The following is a 22163-nucleotide window of genomic DNA, read 5'->3' on the forward strand; positions in this document are numbered from 1 at the left end:
TTTTCTTTTTGCCAAACACCCATTTTATATTAAAAAAATGTTTTGCAGTTTTATCTTTGACCTATATTAAGATGTCTTATGTTAATGCATTTTGCTTCCCTTTAATGCCTACAATGCAAAGCCATTAGAACGGTGGTTCTTAATATTTTTGGCTCCCCATAATTGCCTACAGTAATATTCAAATGGCACAACAACTTTTCTGTAAATTAAATGCAGGATTTCAGAAGTTTACATTCATACAACAAATTATTTTACAGGACATCTCTAGTTATTTATGATTCACAGGATAGCATTATATGTATTCATTCATTCATTCATTAACTATTTCAATAAATTCAATGAAAAGTAAACAAAAAGTAATCTTGTGGCCCCCTTGCTGATGCCTCCTTGTGGGCCTCGGCCATTTAAATGAGAACCACTGCATTAAAGTTATAATTATTGATGAGTCATATACTTGTACATTAACTTTTAATTATACTTAAAACGTTTTTTGAACAGGGGACTTCATCTTCTTGACTATAGAAGAGCTGATATATGTGATCCCCCCTCCCCCCACCGCTGCATTGTCACACACCCTCCATTAAGCCTTTTTGTTTTTGATAAAGGAAGAATTGCATATCTCTCTCTAAAATTGGTAATTGTTTTAGAACATATGAGCTGCACAGAATATTTGATGTTGTAGCTGATGTATGAAGAAGTGAAGAGAGAGACAAAAAAAATCCCTGCTCTGTATGCGCGCCGTGAAACACCTTATTCTGAGTGTTTCCTTTGATACGTGAGCTATACTGTTGGGAGTGGTCATTTGTATTCATTTAACATTGATAGTGTTATTTAAAAAGTAAAGCGGTGAAATGATGAAACGTTTCTGCAACACCTAGACAAAAGCCGCTGTGTTAACATAGTTCGAATTGTAATCTTACATGGATATTTGCAAAAGGTTCAATCAGATGGACACAAGAAGGCCTATTTGAATGCCTTTGAAATTTCAAGAGCTTCTCACTGTAATAATGCTTCGCGGCCTCTTGCAAAATGAAAAATGAACTGAGCATTGAAGAAGTAACATATTTTTATTCATAGAGGGCATGCAGTCTGGCCTCTAATGGTGCCGCGTGATTGTGGTGGTATTTAACATTTTCCTCAAAATAATGTTTAATTACGGGTTGGGGTTTTCTTTCCGCTCCTCAGTCACGTAGATGTGAAAACAATTGTTATTTTCCTCTAACTGCTTCGAGTCGCTGGGGGTGAGATGACTCGTGAAAGGAGCCGTCGCTCGTCTAGAAAAGCGATTTGTTCACCGCGATGCGTGCCCTCGTTAATTTCATTACCTTAATGACAGCCTCTCAGTGCAAATCTCATCCATTTCCAATTTTCTGCCTCTTCTTTGGGGTTAGACGGAACGCTTGTCTAATGCAAATGCAGACATTAGTGATAAATCCCATCTTTCAATGGTCCTGAGGTTTCGTGATACTGACTAGATGTACTCTTCTGTCTGGAGTCATGTTTCATTTCCCCCTAGGCCCAAAGAAAAATGAATCAAACTCAGGTAATGCATTTCCACTTTGTGTCTCTGGGCCTTAAATAGCATTAAGTTTGACCCCACCTCATCAACTCTCTTCAGTCAGAGGCACTCGCTTTTCTTAAACTCACAAATTGGTTTCTGGTTTACTAGTGCAGACTAAATGGGGAAAAAAAAAAGGATGTTGAATCGAAAAAAAGACATGAATCTGCCTTGAATTCTTTCAGAGCTGTGACATCTATGTCGCATCTGTGCGTGATTTATAGTGCGGAGGCTAATATATATACTTGTCCCCCATTATACACAGCCTGAGATGTTCACTTTGTTTTCACTCATGCTTAGCTATCTGTAATGAATGTGACAACTAGCTTTATGGCGTGAGTTATGTGAGTCACAACATTGCAAATCAGAGGCTTGTTATTCCTCACACACACACAGCGAGAGAGGTCAGACTCTACCCTGAACCATTTCAAAATTGTAAATGTTTAAAAAAAATGTTTCTTTTTTTCAGGCAGAGGTGGTGGACATACAGTACGGGAGTCCAGATGATTTGAGACGGGTCCAAGCCAGTGCAAATGTGACCAATAAAATAGCACTGCTGAAACTTGGACAATCACCTTTACTTTACAAGGTATGTTGTTATATTAAAGTGCCCCTAATGTGCCATTTTATTTTCTATCTATCTGACAAAAGAATCACTGAACTGTTAAGGACAAAGAAATTAACTTAAAATGATTAAAACAATCAAAATTATAAGTGGATGCATTTAATCCCTTCAAAGAGATGCTAGTAACTCATTATTGACTAAATTAGATTGACTTAGTCTCATTAGACCAACAAATAACCGTGATTATTAAAGTTGCATTTAATCATGACTAGAGTTTTAAGCAAGTTATTTCATCTAATTGAATCACTGGCAGCTGTTTGGGAAATAATTATATGTGATTAATGCATAACAATTATGATACAGCTCAAGTCATATATTTAACCATTACTTAACGATGTAAACCATCTCTGAAAACCTTGACCAAGACAATTACTTCAAACTCAGGTCTTTGTGTAATTATAGTCATATTTTCATTAGAGTAATATGATCATTGTAATTGGTATTTATTAGTGGGTAAAGCGCAGGTGATATCTTATAATTTGGTGACTTGATGAAAGACACTTGTTGGTTTTGCTGTCTTTGTTTTTCATAATATCTCTAGAATGTTTGAATCATTTTCAAACCTAATCCATGATTATTGCACATTCAAGCATGTGTTCTCAAAGCAGGTATTATAAATGTGTTCTCAGATCTCATTAATTTTCATACTTTGTTTATTATACATGCAAGGATCAATGTGTTTTCATCTCTTCCCTGCTTTCATGTGCTTATTTGGTGTTGGGTGCACATACACTTTTACACACTGTGCAGACACGTTGTTGCACATAGTTTGTGCCAGAATTTAACACAACATTGAGTGAATACAGATTTTAATTTTGTCCAATTTTAGAAATAAATCAATTAACTGAATTGGAACACACTGCACAGATGAGTTAGATTATGGTAGTTTATGTGCTTTTTGGAGCTTCAGTTGTGCTACACAGTTGTGTATGTAAATGACAAGAATTTAACTTTGTGAAAACAGTTATTTTTATATCAGCAGTATCACTTTTTATTCATTTATTTATTTTATTTATTATTTTTATTCAGTGAAGATTGTATCTTTTTGATTAGTATTTTATCACTTGTTCACCAATGAATCCTCTGCATTGAATGGGTTCTGGCTAGGGCTGGGATAACGCGTCGAGGTCATCAATGACGGCGACACAAAAAATACGTCAACGCAAAATATGTGCATCGATTCGTCGACCTGTTTTTATTTCTCTAAAGAACGTTTGCAAAACGTTTACCTTATGTGTGCTGAATATACGCGATGGCCAGATCAACATTCTGTCCAACGTTGAATAACCAATCCAGGGGTTTTTCTGCATTGATCTTTTTTTTGGTGGCTGTCAAAGCCTTATTTGATCGGGGAGTGATGTAGAATAGAATGACTGCTGCGCCTGACGAGAGAGAGCCCCGGCTTCGCGCGCGCACTCACAGTCTTCAAACAAAACGAGCGCTTCTTGCTCTCTCTCTCCCTTGTGCATATTAATCAAAATCATTAAACACGATAGAAAAAGTGCGAAACACCAAAGTTTCAGGCGCGCTCGCGCACTCACAGTCTTCAAACTACACGAGCGTTGTCTTGCTCTCTCTCTCTCTCTCTCTCTCTCTCCCTCTCCCTCTCTCTCCCTCGTGCATATTAACCAAAATCATTAGACACGATAGAAAAAGTGCGGAACGCCAAAGTTTCACGTGGAGCTTTTTTTAAAATTTTTTTTGGAAAAGCACTCTCTGTATTAGCTTAAAGCCCTCAGGTTTACATTGGTTACTGTATTCTTTCAATTGCTCTAAACAAGTATTTTGGGTGACCTTTTTTATTGAATGCTAGACATCAAGTTGTTGTTATTTTCATCTGAAAGCTGGTTTCAGTAAGCTATGTGTTTTCAAGGCTTCAAGGTTTTATTGAATGCTATCTCTATGCAAGTGCAAAGTAATGCATTCTTAGTCAGTCTTTTATTTTGTAATTTTAAGAGCAATAAACATATATTGCAATTTTAAGGAATTCATGTTTTTTTCATTCAGATATGTAAATCAACATGTATAAATTGTTAGTAGTCAATTAATGAGGAGATAATCGAAATCGAATCGGTCTGAAAAAATTAATCATTAGATTAATCGATGCATCGAAAAAATAATCGCTAGATTAATCGTTTAAAAGTAATAGTTTTTCCCAGCCCCAGTTCTGGCACAATGAGAGTATAAAAAAACAGATAAAAACTTCACGATAATAAGTAATTTACATGGTTTTAGTTAGTTAGCGCATTGAAAACATTGCTTTCTCCGGTGCAAAAAAGCATGTGCTTTCTAACATATTAACATGCATGTATTCGTTTTAATCTCAAAGAAATTAATGTCTTTTCCTAAATGCTAAATAAATTATTAAATAAAGCTAGATGGATTATAATGTATAAGCATGTTTTCATATTTCATAAGAGTTAGAGATGTTCCGATACCCTTTTTCTCTTCCCGATACCGATTCCGATACCTGGGCTCAGGGTATCGGCCGATACCGAGTACTGATCCGATACCTGGGTGTATATCTGTATATACAGCTGTATATACTACTAGCCCTGTGTAAATTGCTAGAATTTTTTTATGGTGTGCTTCAGACAGATCCCTCAATAAAACATGAACAAATACATGGTGAACTACTGTATTTATTACAGTATTTTTATTATCTAACATGAATTTGACAGTATTATTTATTTTCTTATGCAAAAAAGAACTTCAAATGCAGCCAAAAATCTAACACCGCAAACTAAAAAAGGTATTTAAGTTTTACAATATAACTGTATAAAAAAACTGCAACAAAAAAGATCTATTAATCAGATAATCTCTTTACAACAAAACAAGTAAAAAACAAGCAACCATCTAGGCATAATTATTATTATTATAGAGACGTATTATTATTACTGTAGGCTACAACAGTAGCTTTATATATTGTCAATTTACTCATGTAAACCAAACATTTATTTTAATGGGCTGCCATGAAGATCTTTGAGTGTCTGTGTTTATGATATGACAGTATTCTCAAATGAAACGGTAAATTCTCATGAAGTGACGGTTTATGCGTTCGTGTCCTCATGACACACAGCAGAGACTACAAAACAGCGAGCTCTCGCGCATCTGTGCCAGTCACCCACAGAGATGTAGATTTTGCGGGAGTAATATTTAAATAGTATTTTGCAGTTTAATATTCACAGACACTAGTATATATTCGGCTACTGTCTGGAGCCCTGCGCTTTGACTTACACGGAAGCGACTGAACGCAGCTGCCGGTACTGAATATACTCGAGAGTCTGTAACTACCGGTACTACAGAGACATACTGCTAACCACTGATCTATAATATAGTAGCGGCTTCACTGTCTTTTGGCAGTTTAGAATGTGATGAGTGATCCAGTCATATATAGATCAGGGCTGCTAACGCGTTTTCATTTCTTCTTCGCTGCTCTAAACAGGGGTTGCTTGTGGCAACACAGCACAACTTCCTGTGTTTTCAATGCATTTTGAGCAGCGAAGAAGAACCGTGCAGCGGTTAGGCAAAGCTTGCGGTCATAACTAGGTCTTTTTTAAGAAAATGGTATCGGATCGGTATATGGGTTCATGTACTCGCCGATGCCGATGCCAGAATTTGTTGTGGTATCGGAGATATTTCCGATACTAGTATCGGAATCGGAACAACTCTAATAAGAGTTCAGCTATTCAGTAGCTTCGTGATTACTTCACAGTCTCTTCACATTGCAACTGTACTCAATGTCAATTGTGCCTTCCATCTTCAAGGATGCACAAATAAGAACATTTAGAAGCAGAAATCAGATAAAAGCCTTTTGATATTAGTGTAGAAATGACTGGGTCATCAAAAAAAGTACTAGCTACAATATTTTATCTCCTACAGAACATAATTAAACATCAAAATTCAAGAAAATTCCTGAAAAGAAACAGAAATGATGTAATCCAAGGCAGTAAAAGAGAGAACTTTTCATTTTGTTAAAACCATTTAACTAATTTGTCCGTGGAACAAAAGAAACCTTAAAAACGATTTTAAAAAATGCAATAATACTCATTTAGTATTGACAGAAATCATCTCTGAGTTTGCACATGTGCATTTCATCAGCATAGATTCCATTGTTAGGACTGTATGATGCAGGTAATAGAGACCTTTGGGAGCACTAGACTCTTGATTGGAATTCTAGCCCTGTACCAGGCACTCATTTGTCATTTGTTTGGGAAGAGTTATTGATTTTCTTTAAAGTGAGTGCTTATGCTCAGTCTGCGAGGATCAAGCGTTTTGACTGCTCCTCCTCAGACAATTAGCCTAGAGAATGATGGCACTTTTGATCCAAGACCTTAATCTACCATCTCTGTCGCTATACACATTCCTGTGCTGGCACGACTCACTCTCTCACAGTCCAAATGTAGATAATAAAGCAAATTTTTTAAAAGATTTTTTAAAAGGTTTATGGACATTTTTTGTGTCTCTCTTCATAGTAAAACAAGACTAATGGCTCATGATGTTATGCTTGGCAGCAAGCAACATTCATAACACACAGCATAGTATAGCAATATTTCAGGTAACTCCAAAAGCCTTAACCTTAGAATATAGTCTCAAAATCATGGGTAGCATATAAATAGGCTGTTTTCTTTGAATGATAGTGTATGTGTCATTAATGAAATATAATGAAAATGGGTACATGTAGCAGAGAACAAACTGGCTGTCTTGGTTATGTTGGTGTTGTTGTATTTGCTTTTCTGTTTTGTTTTTTTCTTACTTTACCCAGCAGATTTCCCTAGGGTGCACAACAGTTCCTGTCCTTCCCTGAAGGTGCTGAAATGGAAAATAGTTTAGGAGTATACACATTTACTGTATTTTTGTAAATGCTTCCCCTGAGTAAATCAATAGATATGAAGAGAATGTCTTTTTCTGAAATAACGCTAATATCACACTTAAAAGTAGCTCTTGAAGAAAGGCTGGAAAGTACATGTAGATTCATGTAGGACAAGCAATTTTCTGGCACACAAAAATGTGGGTTTTAATAAATAAATTTAATAAATACAATAACTTTGTATTGAATGCAACAAAGAAAACTAGATACAGTGTGTATATATGTATATGTGTGTATATGTATATATATATATATATATATATATATATATATATATATATATATGTATATATATATATATGTGTGTATGTATGTATGTATGTATGTATGTATATATATATATATATATGTATGTATGTATATGTGTGTGTATATATATATATATATATATATATATATACGAGTATTATATATAAGACGAGTCATGCTTAGAAAATTGTTGTAGCTGTTCAACTTTTAGTTTATTGTATGTGATTTTTTTTGTGTATATCTCTAAAAAGTAGTTTGTGTTGAAGTAATTGGTGATTAATTTTCATATGAAATTTGTGAAGAGCAATAATGGAACAAATGAACATGAGCATATTTTATTTCAGTGCATTTAATAATGGCACTCCTACGAAAGTAATTAAAAAATTAGTAGCAGGAAGATTTTTGGCTAAGCAATGCATTTCCTCTCATCCTCTATGAGCTGCCGTGTGTATTAGAGACTGTAAGTAAATGTCAAGTGCTGTGTATTTAGTTGTGCTCCTTTGTATTCCCGTGAAGGACAAGTTGTTGGCTCTTGTTGGCATTTAGCAAGAGGCTTGATCCAAGGTGGCATGATCCCAAGCAACTGAAATGCCTACAAGGTGATGATTGCTATCTGTGAACAACTCCCGTATTGAAAAAGAAAAGATTTCCAAGCCTATTACAAGCCTCTTTATCTTTATCTTGCATGGAGAGTGGCTTCTGGTTGGCTTCTCATACGGATGTCAGGTGCTAGAGAGTTTCATTTGCACAACACCCAGTGGTGCATCTGCCTTCACACCAAATGTGGCCGTCTGTTTGACACACAGTCTAACTGCTGACATGACTGGCACCATCAGCATAAATGATGTGCCGCTGTGCATATGGTATATGCTGCCATTAGCGGTCGCAGCAAGATTGTCGACTAGATTTTCAAGGCAAACAGGGACCTTTGAACAGTGACTCAGATTATATAAATGTCTACTGCCATGTGAGGTGGCAACATCCTCATTCTTTACCCCTGGAGAAGTGAATTTGAAGTTCAAATTCAGTCAAGTTGGGAATGATTTGCTCTACTTTGAGATCATTGATTTTTATGTGGGAGTTTCTTCAGCTATGGGCACTTTCGGCCCTGTGGACTTTTAGAAAATAAACTATCTTTAGACACACTTTTCACTCTGGCTTGTTTATTTCATTTGTCTGCTAACAGCAGACACACAAACATCACAGAAAAAAGAGAGAAAAAATCTATCTAAAAAAACACCAAGTACACTTAAATATATCATGATATATTGTGGTTTTTGTAACTATATAAAAGAGACATTCATTTTCCTCCATCCATGTCAAGTTAAGTTGCTGTGATTGATACCTCAGCGATGACATGCACAGGTTTTTTTTTTTTTTTTTTTTTTTTTTTGAGTGTGCACAAGTGAAGGCGGGGAGTGTGGGGAGGTTTTGGTTGCTCGCCATGCTTGTCATGACACACAGCAGCCATGTGTATATATATATAGGTACAGGTATATATATATATATTACCAAACGTGTTAACTATAACATGAAATATCTTAATTCTCAAATAATTGCAAGTGCAGTAGATGCATTTTGCACCTTTATATATTATGTTAGTTGATAATGGTTGATGGGCAAATTAGTCTAATAATGTAATCTATTCATTACGCACAAAAACCCATCTTTTTACTTAAGTAGCCTACCAGATATGTGTGTCATGCCATAAAATATTTTAATACGACTGACTTTGTATTTAATGTGAATTAATTAGAAACATTGTAATTTACTAATTATAACTCTTTAATTGTACAGAAAGCAAAGAACATTTACATTGTCAAAGAACATTTTAAGCACTGTAAAAAACTCTCATTATAATCATTGACGCTGTTTAATCTGTGAAATAAATATAATTACATTGTATGTACATCTGCACTTTGTTGTTTCTGATGAGAGAATCGTCAGAGAGCAGAATTCCTTCACCAATCACGCGCACTGAACAAAACATTTCTGCAATGACTCATCTGAGATTGGTCATTGCATTGCCAGCTCAACAGAATTGTGCGTAGTTTGTTCGAACATGCAGCTGTAAAAACGGGTCTTGCACAGGGCCAGCCAAAGTGCGAGTGCTGATTTTAATTTAGCAGCCGATGCTGTGCCACACTGGACGTTCTAATATCACCAGTGTGATTGTATGATATATATATATATATATATATATATATATATATATATATATATATATATATATATATATATATATATATATATATATATATATATATATAGTGCATTTTGAGTGGGCATGGCACCTCTGGTGGTTGTCTGTCTGTCTAAAAATGTTTTGTAGCTTTGATCCAATAAATGTTGAGTATAAGAAACTGCTTTCAATAAGAATAATAAGAATAAAAAAACAGACCTTAAACTTTTTAAAAGTAGTATATCTTGTTTTTAGAGTTCAATTCTGTCCTCTCTTCACAGCTCTCTCTCCTGGCAGAGGTGGGATTTGGTGGCTGTCTTCTCTATGTAGATCCATGTGATGCCCCATTTGGGAACAAGACATTTGGGGTAACGCTGAACCCAGGAGGGAACCCGTTTTTTCGAGAAGACACCAGTACTGGTAAGTATCTGCGCTCACACTCCAAGGCACTGTAGCCTTCTTGAAATTGTTTTAACATTTTATACCTTCATCACAAACTCCCTATTTTGAGAAAAGAAAAATAACATAATAAATAAAAAGAGTTGCTGCAATGGCTTGATACACATGAATGTAATTATAATTATTATAAAGCAAACAAACAAACAAAAAACATATCTCACGTGGTTTGGCTTTACTTTCAAGGCAAATGCTTGCAATTATGCTGATAATGTTCACAGTGAAAGTAAGTCACATTAGGCAAAAGTGAGTGAGAGGAAGATAATTAATGCTTTTGGATATCTGTGATGCCTGCGCACTTAAACTACCTCTTCACTAATTAAACGCATTCCATTTCAGACTATTATTTTTAATGATGAAAGAAATTTACATCACTGTAATGAAATCTAGACTAACTTAAAGTATATGCATATTAAAATAAAAAAGGACGTCTAAAACCAAGTCTAAACCCTATATTGTGCACTGTCCGTGGTTCTGAAATTCCGCTATGTGTGTGCAGCTGTCCATGGTGCTAAAGTTAAATGACTTAATGTTTAAAGAAGTTATGCTGGCTGTATTTAAATATCTACAATTTGCTGTAGCATCATGCAATTCTAAAACCTACAGTGTATGCTGTCTGTAGTGCCAAGATTCAGTTGAATGTGTGCTGGTGTCTAATGTCTGTAATCAAATGTCCAACAGCATGGGTTTTATAAACCTGTCCGGAAGTTCCCCTAGCCCAGCACTCCACAAGGACAACTCAGTTTGAAGGATCCTTTGAAGGCAGTCTTCGGTTTTGAATCCTTCATTCATCCGGTTTTGAAGGATGCATAAGACATGTCTTTTGCATCCTTTTATCATCCATAGTCATTTGCAGGCTTTCTAATTCTCTGAAAATAAATCAGCACTGATCTCATTCAATTTAGTTATGTATTGAAGACAGTCTATATACAGTACAGACCAAAAGTTTGGACACACCTTCTCATTCAAAGAGTTTTCTTTATTTTCATGACTATGAAAATTGTAGAGTCACACTGAAGGCATCAAGGTCTATTTGACCAAGAAGGAGAGTGATGGGGTGCTGCGCCAGATGACCTGGCCTCCACAGTCACCGGACCTGAACCCAATCGAGATGGTTTAGGGGTGAGCTGGACCGCAGACAGAAGGCAAAAGAACCAACAAGTGCTAAGCATCTCTCGGGGAACTCCTTCAAGACTGTTGGAAGACCATTTTAGGTGACCACCTCTTGAAGCTCATCAAGAGAATGCAGAGAGTGTGCAAAGCAGTAATCAAAGCAAATAGTGGCTACTTTGAAGAAACTAGAATATGACATATTTTCAGTTGTTTCACACTTGTTTGTTATGTATATAATTCCATATATAATTCCATATGTGTTAATTCATAGTTTTGATGCCTTCAGTGTGAATCTACAATTTTCATAGTCATGACAATAAAGAAAACTCTTTGAATGAGAAGGTGTGTCCAAACTTTTGGTCTGTGTGTGTGTGTGTGTGTGTGTGTGTGTGTGTGTGTGTGTGTGTATATATATATATATATATATATATATATATATATATATATATATATATATATATATATAGGAGATGATGGCATTAGGTTTTCTTCAGTTTTGTTGTAAATTAATTATGTAATGCTGAATTGTGCATTGTGTAAACCCCTGGGAGATCATAGACAGTTGCCATTACCTCTACTACACTGATTAAGTCACTTAATATAAATATTTTTCATATAAAATATTAGTTAAATTAGAATTTGAGTAGTATTTTCTTCATGGGCATCGCTAGGCCCCTAAAATGACAACTCAGCCCCCCTAAAATTTTGCGATAAGCTCCATAAACCCAAGAATTAGTGATCACCTTTGTCCCCTTTAAATCTTATATGGAAATTGCAGCAGACTTCGATCGGCTCCTCCCCATCTTTCAGTGTGTCATTTTTCAATTTGCAGACCATAATGCTGGAGAGGGAAAAAAAAGAGGACAAGGTGTGTGTTTAACCATAGATTTTTAGAATATCTGCATCTACAAAATGGGGAGCAATCGATTCCCCATCTACTGTAACCTAATTTTTCACTGCGTTTACCCCTCATCACACCACAGTTGTTTCCTCCAGTGAAAATGAAGGATATATATAAACACAAACTTTATTAAGCGATCGTGTTGCCATTTTAATTTGAAAATTTAACTTTCAATTTTACACATATTCCAGTGCATGTGGTATAGAGGTTTGCATATTTGAACCAAAGAAAGAGAGTTACAGTAAGTGTGTGTGTGTGTGTGTGTGAGAGAGAGAGGGAGAAAGAGAGAGAGTGATGTCAGTGTCACAGGCCTACTCATCTACTGCAATACGTTTAGTATACCACCCCTATTAGTCACACATAATTATATATTTATATGTATTATACCCTCGTTGGGGGCTGAGCTCCCTAAAATAAAAATCCTAGAATCACCACTGATTTTCTTACCATGACTGTATCCATTTGCACTTACTAGACCATCTCATTGTAGCATTTAATGCTGATTTTTTTCTTGAATTTTGTACTTTTTTGCGTTGTGCTTTAGGGTTAAATGAAATGTCTGAAAAACTACTGGATAATGTCCTGGTAAAATATTACAAGTATTTTTTTTTCCCTTTTTTTTTTTTTTACTATTCTTAATATTTTTAAGAGTGTAGCCTTGAAGCCTCAGAAGGACTGGACTAGGGAGGATGCAGTTTAGATTTAGTTTGAGAAGAACCCGGTGTTTCCCTAACACCATGTCCTACAGTTCAAACTAAATTTTATTTAACCCTTGTTGTGCTGTATTTAAGCATCTACTGATGACTATGGCATCATATACTGTAAGTCTGAAGCATGAATTGTTTGCTGTCCATGGTGCTGAAAGTCAGCCGTGTAGGTTCAGCAATATTGCTGTCCGTGATGCTGAAACCAAAACTACTGTATTTAAGAGTGCTGCCCATGACAGAAGACCTCAGCACAGCCCTAGCTGACCCTGGCTCTCTGCAGTGCAGGATCACTGGGACGTGTCATTACTGGAGTGATAGTGTGGGCTTATAGCAGGTCGCAGAGTCAGGGCACGATGGAGCCTGCAAACAGATGTCTTAGCAGATGTTTCGTGCCTGTTTTTTCTTCAGCAAAGCCCTTTGTCAGAGCACTCGGCAGGAAACGAGTGCATGGTGGAGTTGCCGAATACTCTGTGGTAGTTCAGGGGAGCATGAATAATTTAGCAGGACTATTGTCCTTGTGACTGTTTTGTTTGGCAATGAGTGAATATAAGCAATGTGCTCTGGTGAACCCATACACAGAATACCAGAGGTCAGACCTTTAGTTATTTTAATGCTGTCTTTATGATCCATGATATAAGATCACATGGACAAAATTATGTGTGCTTATTAAATGACATGCTGTAGATTTGACTCTATGACATTGTTCAATCAAAAACAAGGATTTCAAAAACAAAGAGGGATGTACTATTGATTTAGATGTTGGAAAATATTTGTTCCGAAATATGGTTTTCTTGCTTTTCCAACAAAAATTAATTATAAAAAATAGTAATTCAAACTCCCTACTGCTAAGCATGCATCGATCAAACCTGGTTGATGAAAAGTGTGGTAGAAGTTTTGTTTGTGAGAGCTCCTCTATAGTTTTATTTATCAGCTGTACAGTAATGGTTGTGTTATTGGCATTTTAAAACACTCATTGTTAGAAATAGATTGTTAAATCTAAGCAGACATCTTTGATAACGCATGCTTGCTTATTCTCCTGCTAGATAATGAAGTTTTAGCCACATTTCAAATAATATTTAATTTGGAATGAATGTGATGCATCTGCACAAATTAGCAAGTCAGACGTTTTCAATAATAGTTTTCCTTGTTGATTTATCACAAATGCAATTTTTAATTTCTCACTCCTGTTCTGATCCATTTATAAAATGTTAAAGAAATATTCCTAGTTCAGTATAACGTAAGCCCATTGCAGTGTTTTTAATGTGTTACAAATGCTGTACCACAAAAATCTAGGTTACAGTGAGGCCCTTCCCAAATGCTGGATGGAATAGAAAAGAGCCACTCATTAAACTATGAAAAACTCTTTGCTTTGTGACCTTTTAAAGTTTTGTGGAGTTTCATAATAAATAATAATAAATAAATTTCAGCAAACATTAGAATGAATGTAAAAATGAAGATTTTTAAACAGATTTGCAGTTCAAATAATACAAGTTTTAAAAGTCCAATTATGCAATTTATTTGGAAAAACCTAAACTTCACAGTGATTTTATTATTAACAAAAAACAATTACAATTTGTTTCTGTTCATTTATATAAAACAGAAATTAAATATAAATATACAGTGAAAAACTTAAACATAAACTATTATTATTATTATTATTATTTTTATCGTTCATTTAAATAAAGCAGACATTACGCATAAAAAGATGAGTACTTTATTAGTTATAATTAATACTTTATTTATTTATTATAATTAGTACTTTGAAAGTACATATTAGTACCTTTTGAAAGGGTTCTGAGTGACATTTTTTTTTTTGCTTTCCTGAGAGTGTATATCCTACTACATTTACATTTATGCATTTAGCAGATGCTTTTATCCAAAGCAACTTCCAGTGCATTCAGGATATAATTTTCTTTTTAACCAGTTTGTGTGTTCTCTGGGAATTGAACCCATGACCTTTTGCGCTGCTAACACAATGCTCTACCACTGAGCCACAGGAACACTACTAGCATTGATGAATTGGTTATGATCTGTGAATGTAACGAAACAAATTAACATGATGCCTTTAAGGCTCACGTGGAAACATTTGTCTCTAGAACCAAAAGATAAGGCCAAGCGCATTGATTCAATCAGAGGAACTGTTTTGTGTATCTGAATTGTGGCCTCTGGAGAACAATGTTGTGTGGTTTTATTGAGCCATGACTCTATCTTATTTATTTAGTTTATTTTGGATATATTCTCCCATCCTCCTGGTTGGGAAATTAGTCAATAAGGTGCTTGAGGACATAAACGGAGCGCTGGTGTAAAAAAAGCATCGCTTTCTTTATTAGCCTTCTGCTCTGCTGGCTCATTGCGTTTTCTTTTTTGATTACTTAATTTTGTTAACCTTTAAAGCCAGGCACATATCTGAGGAGGAGAAATGTGAAATATGTGGGGAACTTCAAACCATTTTTAAATGTTAATTTCAAGTTGCTGACAGGTGGTTTTATTCACATGGAACGAATTGTGTCTCCTGGGTTATTTAGAAACCTTGTTGAAGTGAAAAGAAGTCTTTGAATAGAAATGTAGTCATTTGCATATTTATTTAAATGCGCCGCAGCTATGGGACACATGTAGGAGTCTTTAATGAAGAAATGCTTACCACTGCTGTTGGGAAAAGAAACGTCCTCTGTGCAATGTCAGTCAAAACCATCACAATGTGTCCCATCTCTCCCCTCCGTCTGACTTATCCTGTGGGTATCTCCATTTCATGCCCCTTTTCTTCCTCTTTTCATGTTGTCATGTCCCACTGCTTCTGTTCATGCAGGAGTCAAACCAAGAGTAAAAAAAAAAAATGAAAAGATGTAAACAGTGAACACTGTTCTACACAAAGAGCAGTTGATCTATTCGAAGAGAAACCGACAAGGTTACTTGGAAAAGACAGCATTATTCCCCAAAATACAGTTTTGTTGTACAATGTTTGTTCTTTGCCTGAATCAATCTGTTTTGAACCAATAGGATTGAGTGGAAGATTCAATGATTGACTCATAAAGACAGTCACTTGTCACTAGTTACCGGTGTAATAATGCAGTCAAAAAGATTCACTGGGAAACCTCACTAATGCACAGAATGACAGTCTGAGTGGAGCATGTTACAGTTTAGAGCCAGACCATTTTATTATTGTCTAACATAACATAATTAGATTTTTATTCATTAAAGTTATCGCTAACAACTAATTGTTACAGTTGTTAAGTCCTTAACTTAACTCAAACTTCTTTAAATTTTTTCCATTCATTATTTTGCTCTTATCAGGTCCCTTTTTCCCAAGTAACGACACAGAGCATCATAACAGAATGAGAATAAAGAACCATAATGTATGATTACTTTTGAAGAACTTTTCTGTATCATAATTATACTTCAAATGGTGGTTCATTTACTTGATGAGTGGCTTGATTACTTGGGCTCCAGGCGCTTTTTAATACAGCGTTCATTAAAGGAATGCTTTACCACAGTGACGCCCTTTCCCGCATCTCAAGAGTTGATCCTCATGTGTTCTCTTTACTTTCTGCCCTTAAACCAATGAGCATTTGGAATGCACTCAGGCTGAAAATTGCCTTTTCTACCATCGCTATCATTTGATTGGTATTCCAGCTAATAGACATGCAAATAAAACAGAGGGTGCATTGCACTCAAGACAGAAATGTGGCACTTGGTCAATAACATTATGGAAATGTTGCTTCTACTTCTTCAGCTCTTTGTATGAGAGCAATAGGCCTTTGCCAAAGTGCACAAGCGCCTTAAGCTGAGGAAATTACTCTGCTGGCTACATTTTCTCAGTAGCTGCACTTCTGTCCATTTGGCGTGATTAATATGTCAGTCTTATGTTGAACCATGTGTCCCCCCCGTCATCGCCGATGTAGGCCTAATGCATTTTTGAGTCTTTTTATTATATATTTCAAGCATGAAAGCAGTGAAAATTTCAACGTATCATGAGAAAGAATGTTTTTATAGGATTTCTACTGAAGTAAAAGACCGTCTCTCACAGCATTTGGGAATATGAGAATGACATTTTGGAGGTTTAGATGTGTATTTGATGGAGGGTGGGCGGACAGCAGCCCTGCAGGCCATAAGCTTCCTGTCATCTTGTTCAGAAAGTCAGCGCTGCCTCCTGCCTGGGCCGGCTAGGACCATCTTATCTCATCTGCAGAGGGTAGGAGGGCTGCTTGGTCTGTCCTGTTGCTCGGACCCCCACTGTGCCTGAAATGCGGGCCCGTCAAATGACTGTAGGTCTGCCTTTACTGAATCAAGAAAGGAACGTGATGAAGCCCGAAGAGCTGTATTTAACACACACGAGGGCTTTACATAAGGCTAGATTCTCTAGTGCTGCAGATGTGTTGAAGGGTACATTACAAACATTGGTAATGAGAGAAAAATATCTCTAGAGTTCTGTTTGGACTTTCAGAGACTTCTTTTACTAGCTCAAAAACACACTTGAGTGAGTGAGTTTGTGAGCGAGTGAGCGAGTGACGTGAAATAGAGCCAAGTATGGTGACCCATACTCAGAATTTGTGGTCTGCATTTAACCCATCCAAAGTGTACACACACAGCAGTGAGCACACACACATCATGAACACACACCTGGAGCAGTGGGCAGCCATTTATGCTGGGGCACCCGAGGAGCGGTTGGGGGTCCGTTGCCTTGCTCAAGGGCACCTCAGTCGTGGTATTGCCGGCCCGAGACTCAAACCCACAACCTTTGGGTTAGAAGTCACTTGCACTAAGTATCAGATTTTTTCATTATTTTTCCTAAACTTGTTAGAACTGGTTATGAACATAATTTAACCACGCTTAAAAATGCTACATTAAAGATGTTACATAATGTATATATGAGGTCTTCGAGACCCCAGGTATAAAACTCACATGCTCTGATTCATTTGCATGCAGCATCAGTACATGCCTTCCAGTTGTATACTTGAATTTTATTCATTTATTTATTTATTTGTACATGTGTTTTACGATTCATCAAAACGTTCATTTTAAAGATCCTTTTATCCAAAACATGTTAAAAATGGGAGTATCACAATCAGTCTGTTATGAACGTTATGAACTCTTGTTTGTTCACATTGTCAAAGTAAATACCTTTGATACTTTAAGTGCCTATGGGTTTGGATGAGTTAAGTGCTTGTGGAAGAGATGAGTGGAACTAAAAAGATTATTTTGAAAGTAGAAGTATTTGTAAACGAGCAGCATTTGGGTTGGGTTAACATAAAGAACATAAAACCAGGTTCAACCAACACAAGGGTTAATATAATTATTAATTAACCTCCTTGACATACGCTACTTGATGTCAAATATTTCAGTGATACATTAGTATTCAGTGTTTTAATGTTAAAACTAATTACACAGAAGTGTTTGTGACTTTGTAATGAGAATTTCAGTTTATCCAAAAGTAATACAGATAGCAGCCATTCAAGCTCCACCATTTAATTTGTTCCTTTGTTCTCACAGTTACAAACACGTCAAGTAGTTTCTAATTTCTGTGAGCTGACAGTTTCTTGATTATTAATAAAAATGATTTCATTACTCCTTGAATTTTGTTAAGCATTCAGGCCAATTTATTTTATGATTTAATTTATTCTATCTTTTTATAGTTGCGTTTGACTCTGGCTAATCAGAGTACAGAAATAGATACATGGTCTGAAAGTTTGAGGAACACTGCTTTAGTGTTATAAATAAGTTAGAATAGCCTCTTGTTTCTTTGTTTTTAGTGTCCTGTGAAATCCAGACCGGTGTTTATAGAATCACCTAGTCCTAATGTTATTTACTTAGTCCAGCGCTCCTGCTGTAGAGCCACCTCTCTTTCTCAGGAACCTCCCTTGCAGGGCCCGGACCGTGCCATATATCCTGAGAGACATGGCCACAGTTTAGCCTCTGCAAATAGGGAATCATTTCACCAGACAAGAATTTACAGTTGTGCCTCTCTTCAAGCCCTCTGGCTCTGCATCCATTCCTCTCTTAGCATGCTGAGTGTGAGGCGATTATGGCTTTAGCCAGAAGCAGAATTTACACATGCCTGTACCTTGCAAATGGGCAGTAATGAAGAAGCCAGCACACTCGCTCTAAGCAAGGATGTGTGTGTGTTTACAGGAAGCAAAGGAGCTGGATAGTGTGTTTTTAACAACCGTGGTGTGAGATGTGCCTTCTGCTTTGATGCCCTGTGGTCTAAAAACATGCTTTCAATTCAAACTGGAACAGCTTCTTCCATTTTTTTTTTTGCTCCTCAAGAGAAGCTGCTTTCACCAGAATTGATAGAAGTTAGAGTGTATATCTATAAAGTTGTGCAAGTGATGCAATATTATGAGTTATTTTTAGTGTATAGTATGTATTAAAACAAGTTTAAAAAAATACATTTTTAAATGTATTATGCATACATCTTTTTGAATATATAATATTGGCAATAGCGAGTAATGTGAACATGATTTGATATGATGAACATTAAAAAATATTAAGCAGCACAACTGTTTTCAACAATAATAATATTAATAAGAAAAAGAAGAAATGTTGTCTGAGCAGAAAATCAGCATATTAGTATGATTTCTGAAGAAATATGTGACACTGAAAACTGGAAATTCTGCTTTGACGTCACAGGAATAAATTACATTTCAAAATATATTCAAATAGAAAGCAGGTTTTTTTAATTGTAAAAATATTTCACAACTGTTTTCACTGTATTTTGGACCATATAAATGCAGACTTGATGAGAAAGAGATTACTTCAAAAAACATAACAAATCTCACCTTGTATTGTATGTTTTAAAATAGAAACAGTTATAGAAATGAAATCGAAAATAAAATAGAATAACAGTAGTTGTAATAATATTTCATTAAATTACTACTTTGTATTGAGTATTTTTGGTCAAATAAATGGATCTTTTAATTCCTGTAACTACTATTTTGTTGATATTTCTATTCAAAAATAATGTAACTTTGCGAGAATGTCGTTTGGGGTCAGACCCTTAAGAGGCATTGCTTTACTGATGTCATAACTGTGGGGAAAATAAGAGAAATCACAGATGCAAGGCTTTTTCTGCTACTTAGGATCAATTTAGCTCTTAAAAGTTTTATTTCTCTGTAGTTAACCAGCTAGAAACCATACCCTACTGAGAAAATTATTTCAAAAGGTTTATTTTTTTTTTCAGTGTACCAAACTTCTGTTGCTTGAAAATAAGTAGAAATGTGTGACACAGAGGGCATGCAATGATCTGTGTGCTGTGTAAGGCTCCTGCAGGTGAGAATCCAAAGAGAGAAGCTATTATTCTGTCATTAAATCCTAATCATCATTAAACGAGAATTTGCCGTCCCTCAGGTCTCCTGATACTCCAGCAACTAATCATAAAAACATAATAAAGGTCAGTTAAGAAAGTAGTGTCGTTTTGAAAACCCTGGCTGCCACAGTGAGTACCAGGAGCCCTCGTCTGTTTCTTGGCCCACACATCTGTGGTGGTTAACTGCTGAGTTCTTTTGTCATTTTCATCTGTATGGATGCCGTCTGTGAATTTTTCATCTGATGTAGAGCAATGGAGCTACACAGATTCACTGAATACTGCCTAATGGATACCAGATGATAGATTGGTTCGGTCATATCTAGAGTGTGATTTTGTAGCAGTGGAAATATCTGAAGGATGATCTGAACAAATACACTCAAATACATTCATCTAATAAATTAAACATGGTTTCAGCCACAGAAGGTTTGTGGTTATTTCGAAACGTGGCTTTTTTCTATAATGTATCGTTGTGTCAGATCGGCCCTTTTCCTCTGACGAGCAGGTCCAGAGAGATTGGAACAATGTCACCTCATAACAGGTTTCTTTCGGTGAAGAATGTTGTGATATTTGCAGTTTCCAGCTTTCTATTTCAGCTGTAGAACTGAGCATCAAGGACTGTCTTGAGTTGCATAAATCCAAACGTCACTCACAAACCCACACACATGGCAATAATGCAAACAACATAAGGTTGGCTTGGACACTCAAACTGCTGTCTGTGAGAAATCAAAATGAGCCCTGAATCTCCATCGAAGTTAAAGGACCCCATGTAAACCAAGAATGTTTATCTTAGTGGCCATGTCATTTCAACAACAAAACAACAAAATTATTTATTTTTTATTATTTGTATATATTATATATATTATATATATTGAATTATATATATATTGCCATAACATTGTTTTCCCACATCTCTGTTTCATTGAAACACTGATTCTTTCTTTCTTTCTTTCTTTCTTTCTTTCTTTCTTATTTGTTCATTTAGCATACACTTTTATCCATTTTATCCATACAATAAGTGAATCATTAATTTGTGCAAGTAATACACAATTTCAAACATTGTATAGAATAGTACAAGTTACAACATGGAGAGATTAAGGGAAGGTTTTCACATTGTATGTATTTATTTTTAAGTAGGAGGCAGTTAAGCTCACTGAAGAGACGAGTTTTCAGCTGTGTCTTGAATATTTGGCATTGCAGATGAGGGTTGGATGATCATTCCAACAGCAAGGAACAGTGAATGCTAATGTTCTGGAAATAGATTTTTGTGCCTTCATGTGATGGTATGCTCACTAACCAACCTTTTTTTCCCCCTCATGTTCACTTAAATCCAACATCCTTTACTTTGCTTTGATCATGGTTAGGTCAGAGGCTCTTCTGTTGATTTGCGAATGGTTGTTAAAAGGGGACAGAGACAGCGGCGTTTGACGTGACTAATGCGATGTTCGAGTGTGTAGCTTATTTACAATTCAACTACGGTTTCTCTCTCACACTCACTCTTCCTCTATCTGTTTTTCTCTTCCTCAATGACAGTTTTTACTTTGAGTTGTACTGAGAAGTACTGACTATTCTCACAAACAAAATAGAGGACAGTGACAACAATCTGAATCTGTACATCTTGTCCCATTCAGGAGCTCTGTTGTCCAGATCTATTGAGCTGCCTTGCTGCCCACATATGGGGCACATATTCTATGACAGATTCTTCCTAGAAGATTCCTAGAATAATTATTTCCATTGGAAAATTTTAAAAAGTAATTTATTCCATGTTTTTAACATCATGTTTGACTACAGATTTTTGTAATTGTGCAGTGGTTTTTATAATATATTCAAACATAATCAAATATGCCACAAGTAGCTCAAGCCTCTTTCATTATCATAAAATATCTTTTCATCTTCTCAGAAAGAAAATATAATCAAGACAAAGGCAAAAAGAGGATGTTAATTGATGAGAAGTATCACCATTAATGCATCATTCAGTTTCCAGGAAAGCATTATACAATTTAATTTTGCCCATGATCGAATTCTAGTCTTTTTTTTTTTTTTTAAGTGTCAAGTTGCTTTAGTCGCTGCAAGAAGCTGTTTATAACAATAAACAAATTTATGGTTGCGTGACCTCAGGTTTCGCACATGAAAGACTTGAAGGGATGTAAGCAAGTCTGTACAATCACTTGAACTCAAGAGAGATGAGTAGGTCTCTGCGTG

General features: G+C 35.8%; 1 protein-coding gene across 1 annotated transcript in view; it reads left to right on the top strand.

Moving 5' to 3' along the window:
• Window positions 1-22163, top strand: part of LOC113110587 (inactive N-acetylated-alpha-linked acidic dipeptidase-like protein 2) — a 131393-nt gene that overhangs the window by 105155 nt on the left and 4075 nt on the right. Inside the window, exons 4-5 of the mRNA XM_026274712.1 lie at window positions 2028-2147; window positions 9766-9904. Coding sequence (XP_026130497.1) covers window positions 2028-2147; window positions 9766-9904 — 259 coding nt within the window. The remainder of the gene's footprint in view (window positions 1-2027; window positions 2148-9765; window positions 9905-22163) is intronic.

The sequence above is a fragment of the Carassius auratus genome, chromosome 11 (assembly GCF_003368295.1).
Source record: "Carassius auratus strain Wakin chromosome 11, ASM336829v1, whole genome shotgun sequence".
NCBI lineage: Eukaryota > Metazoa > Chordata > Actinopteri > Cypriniformes > Cyprinidae > Carassius > Carassius auratus.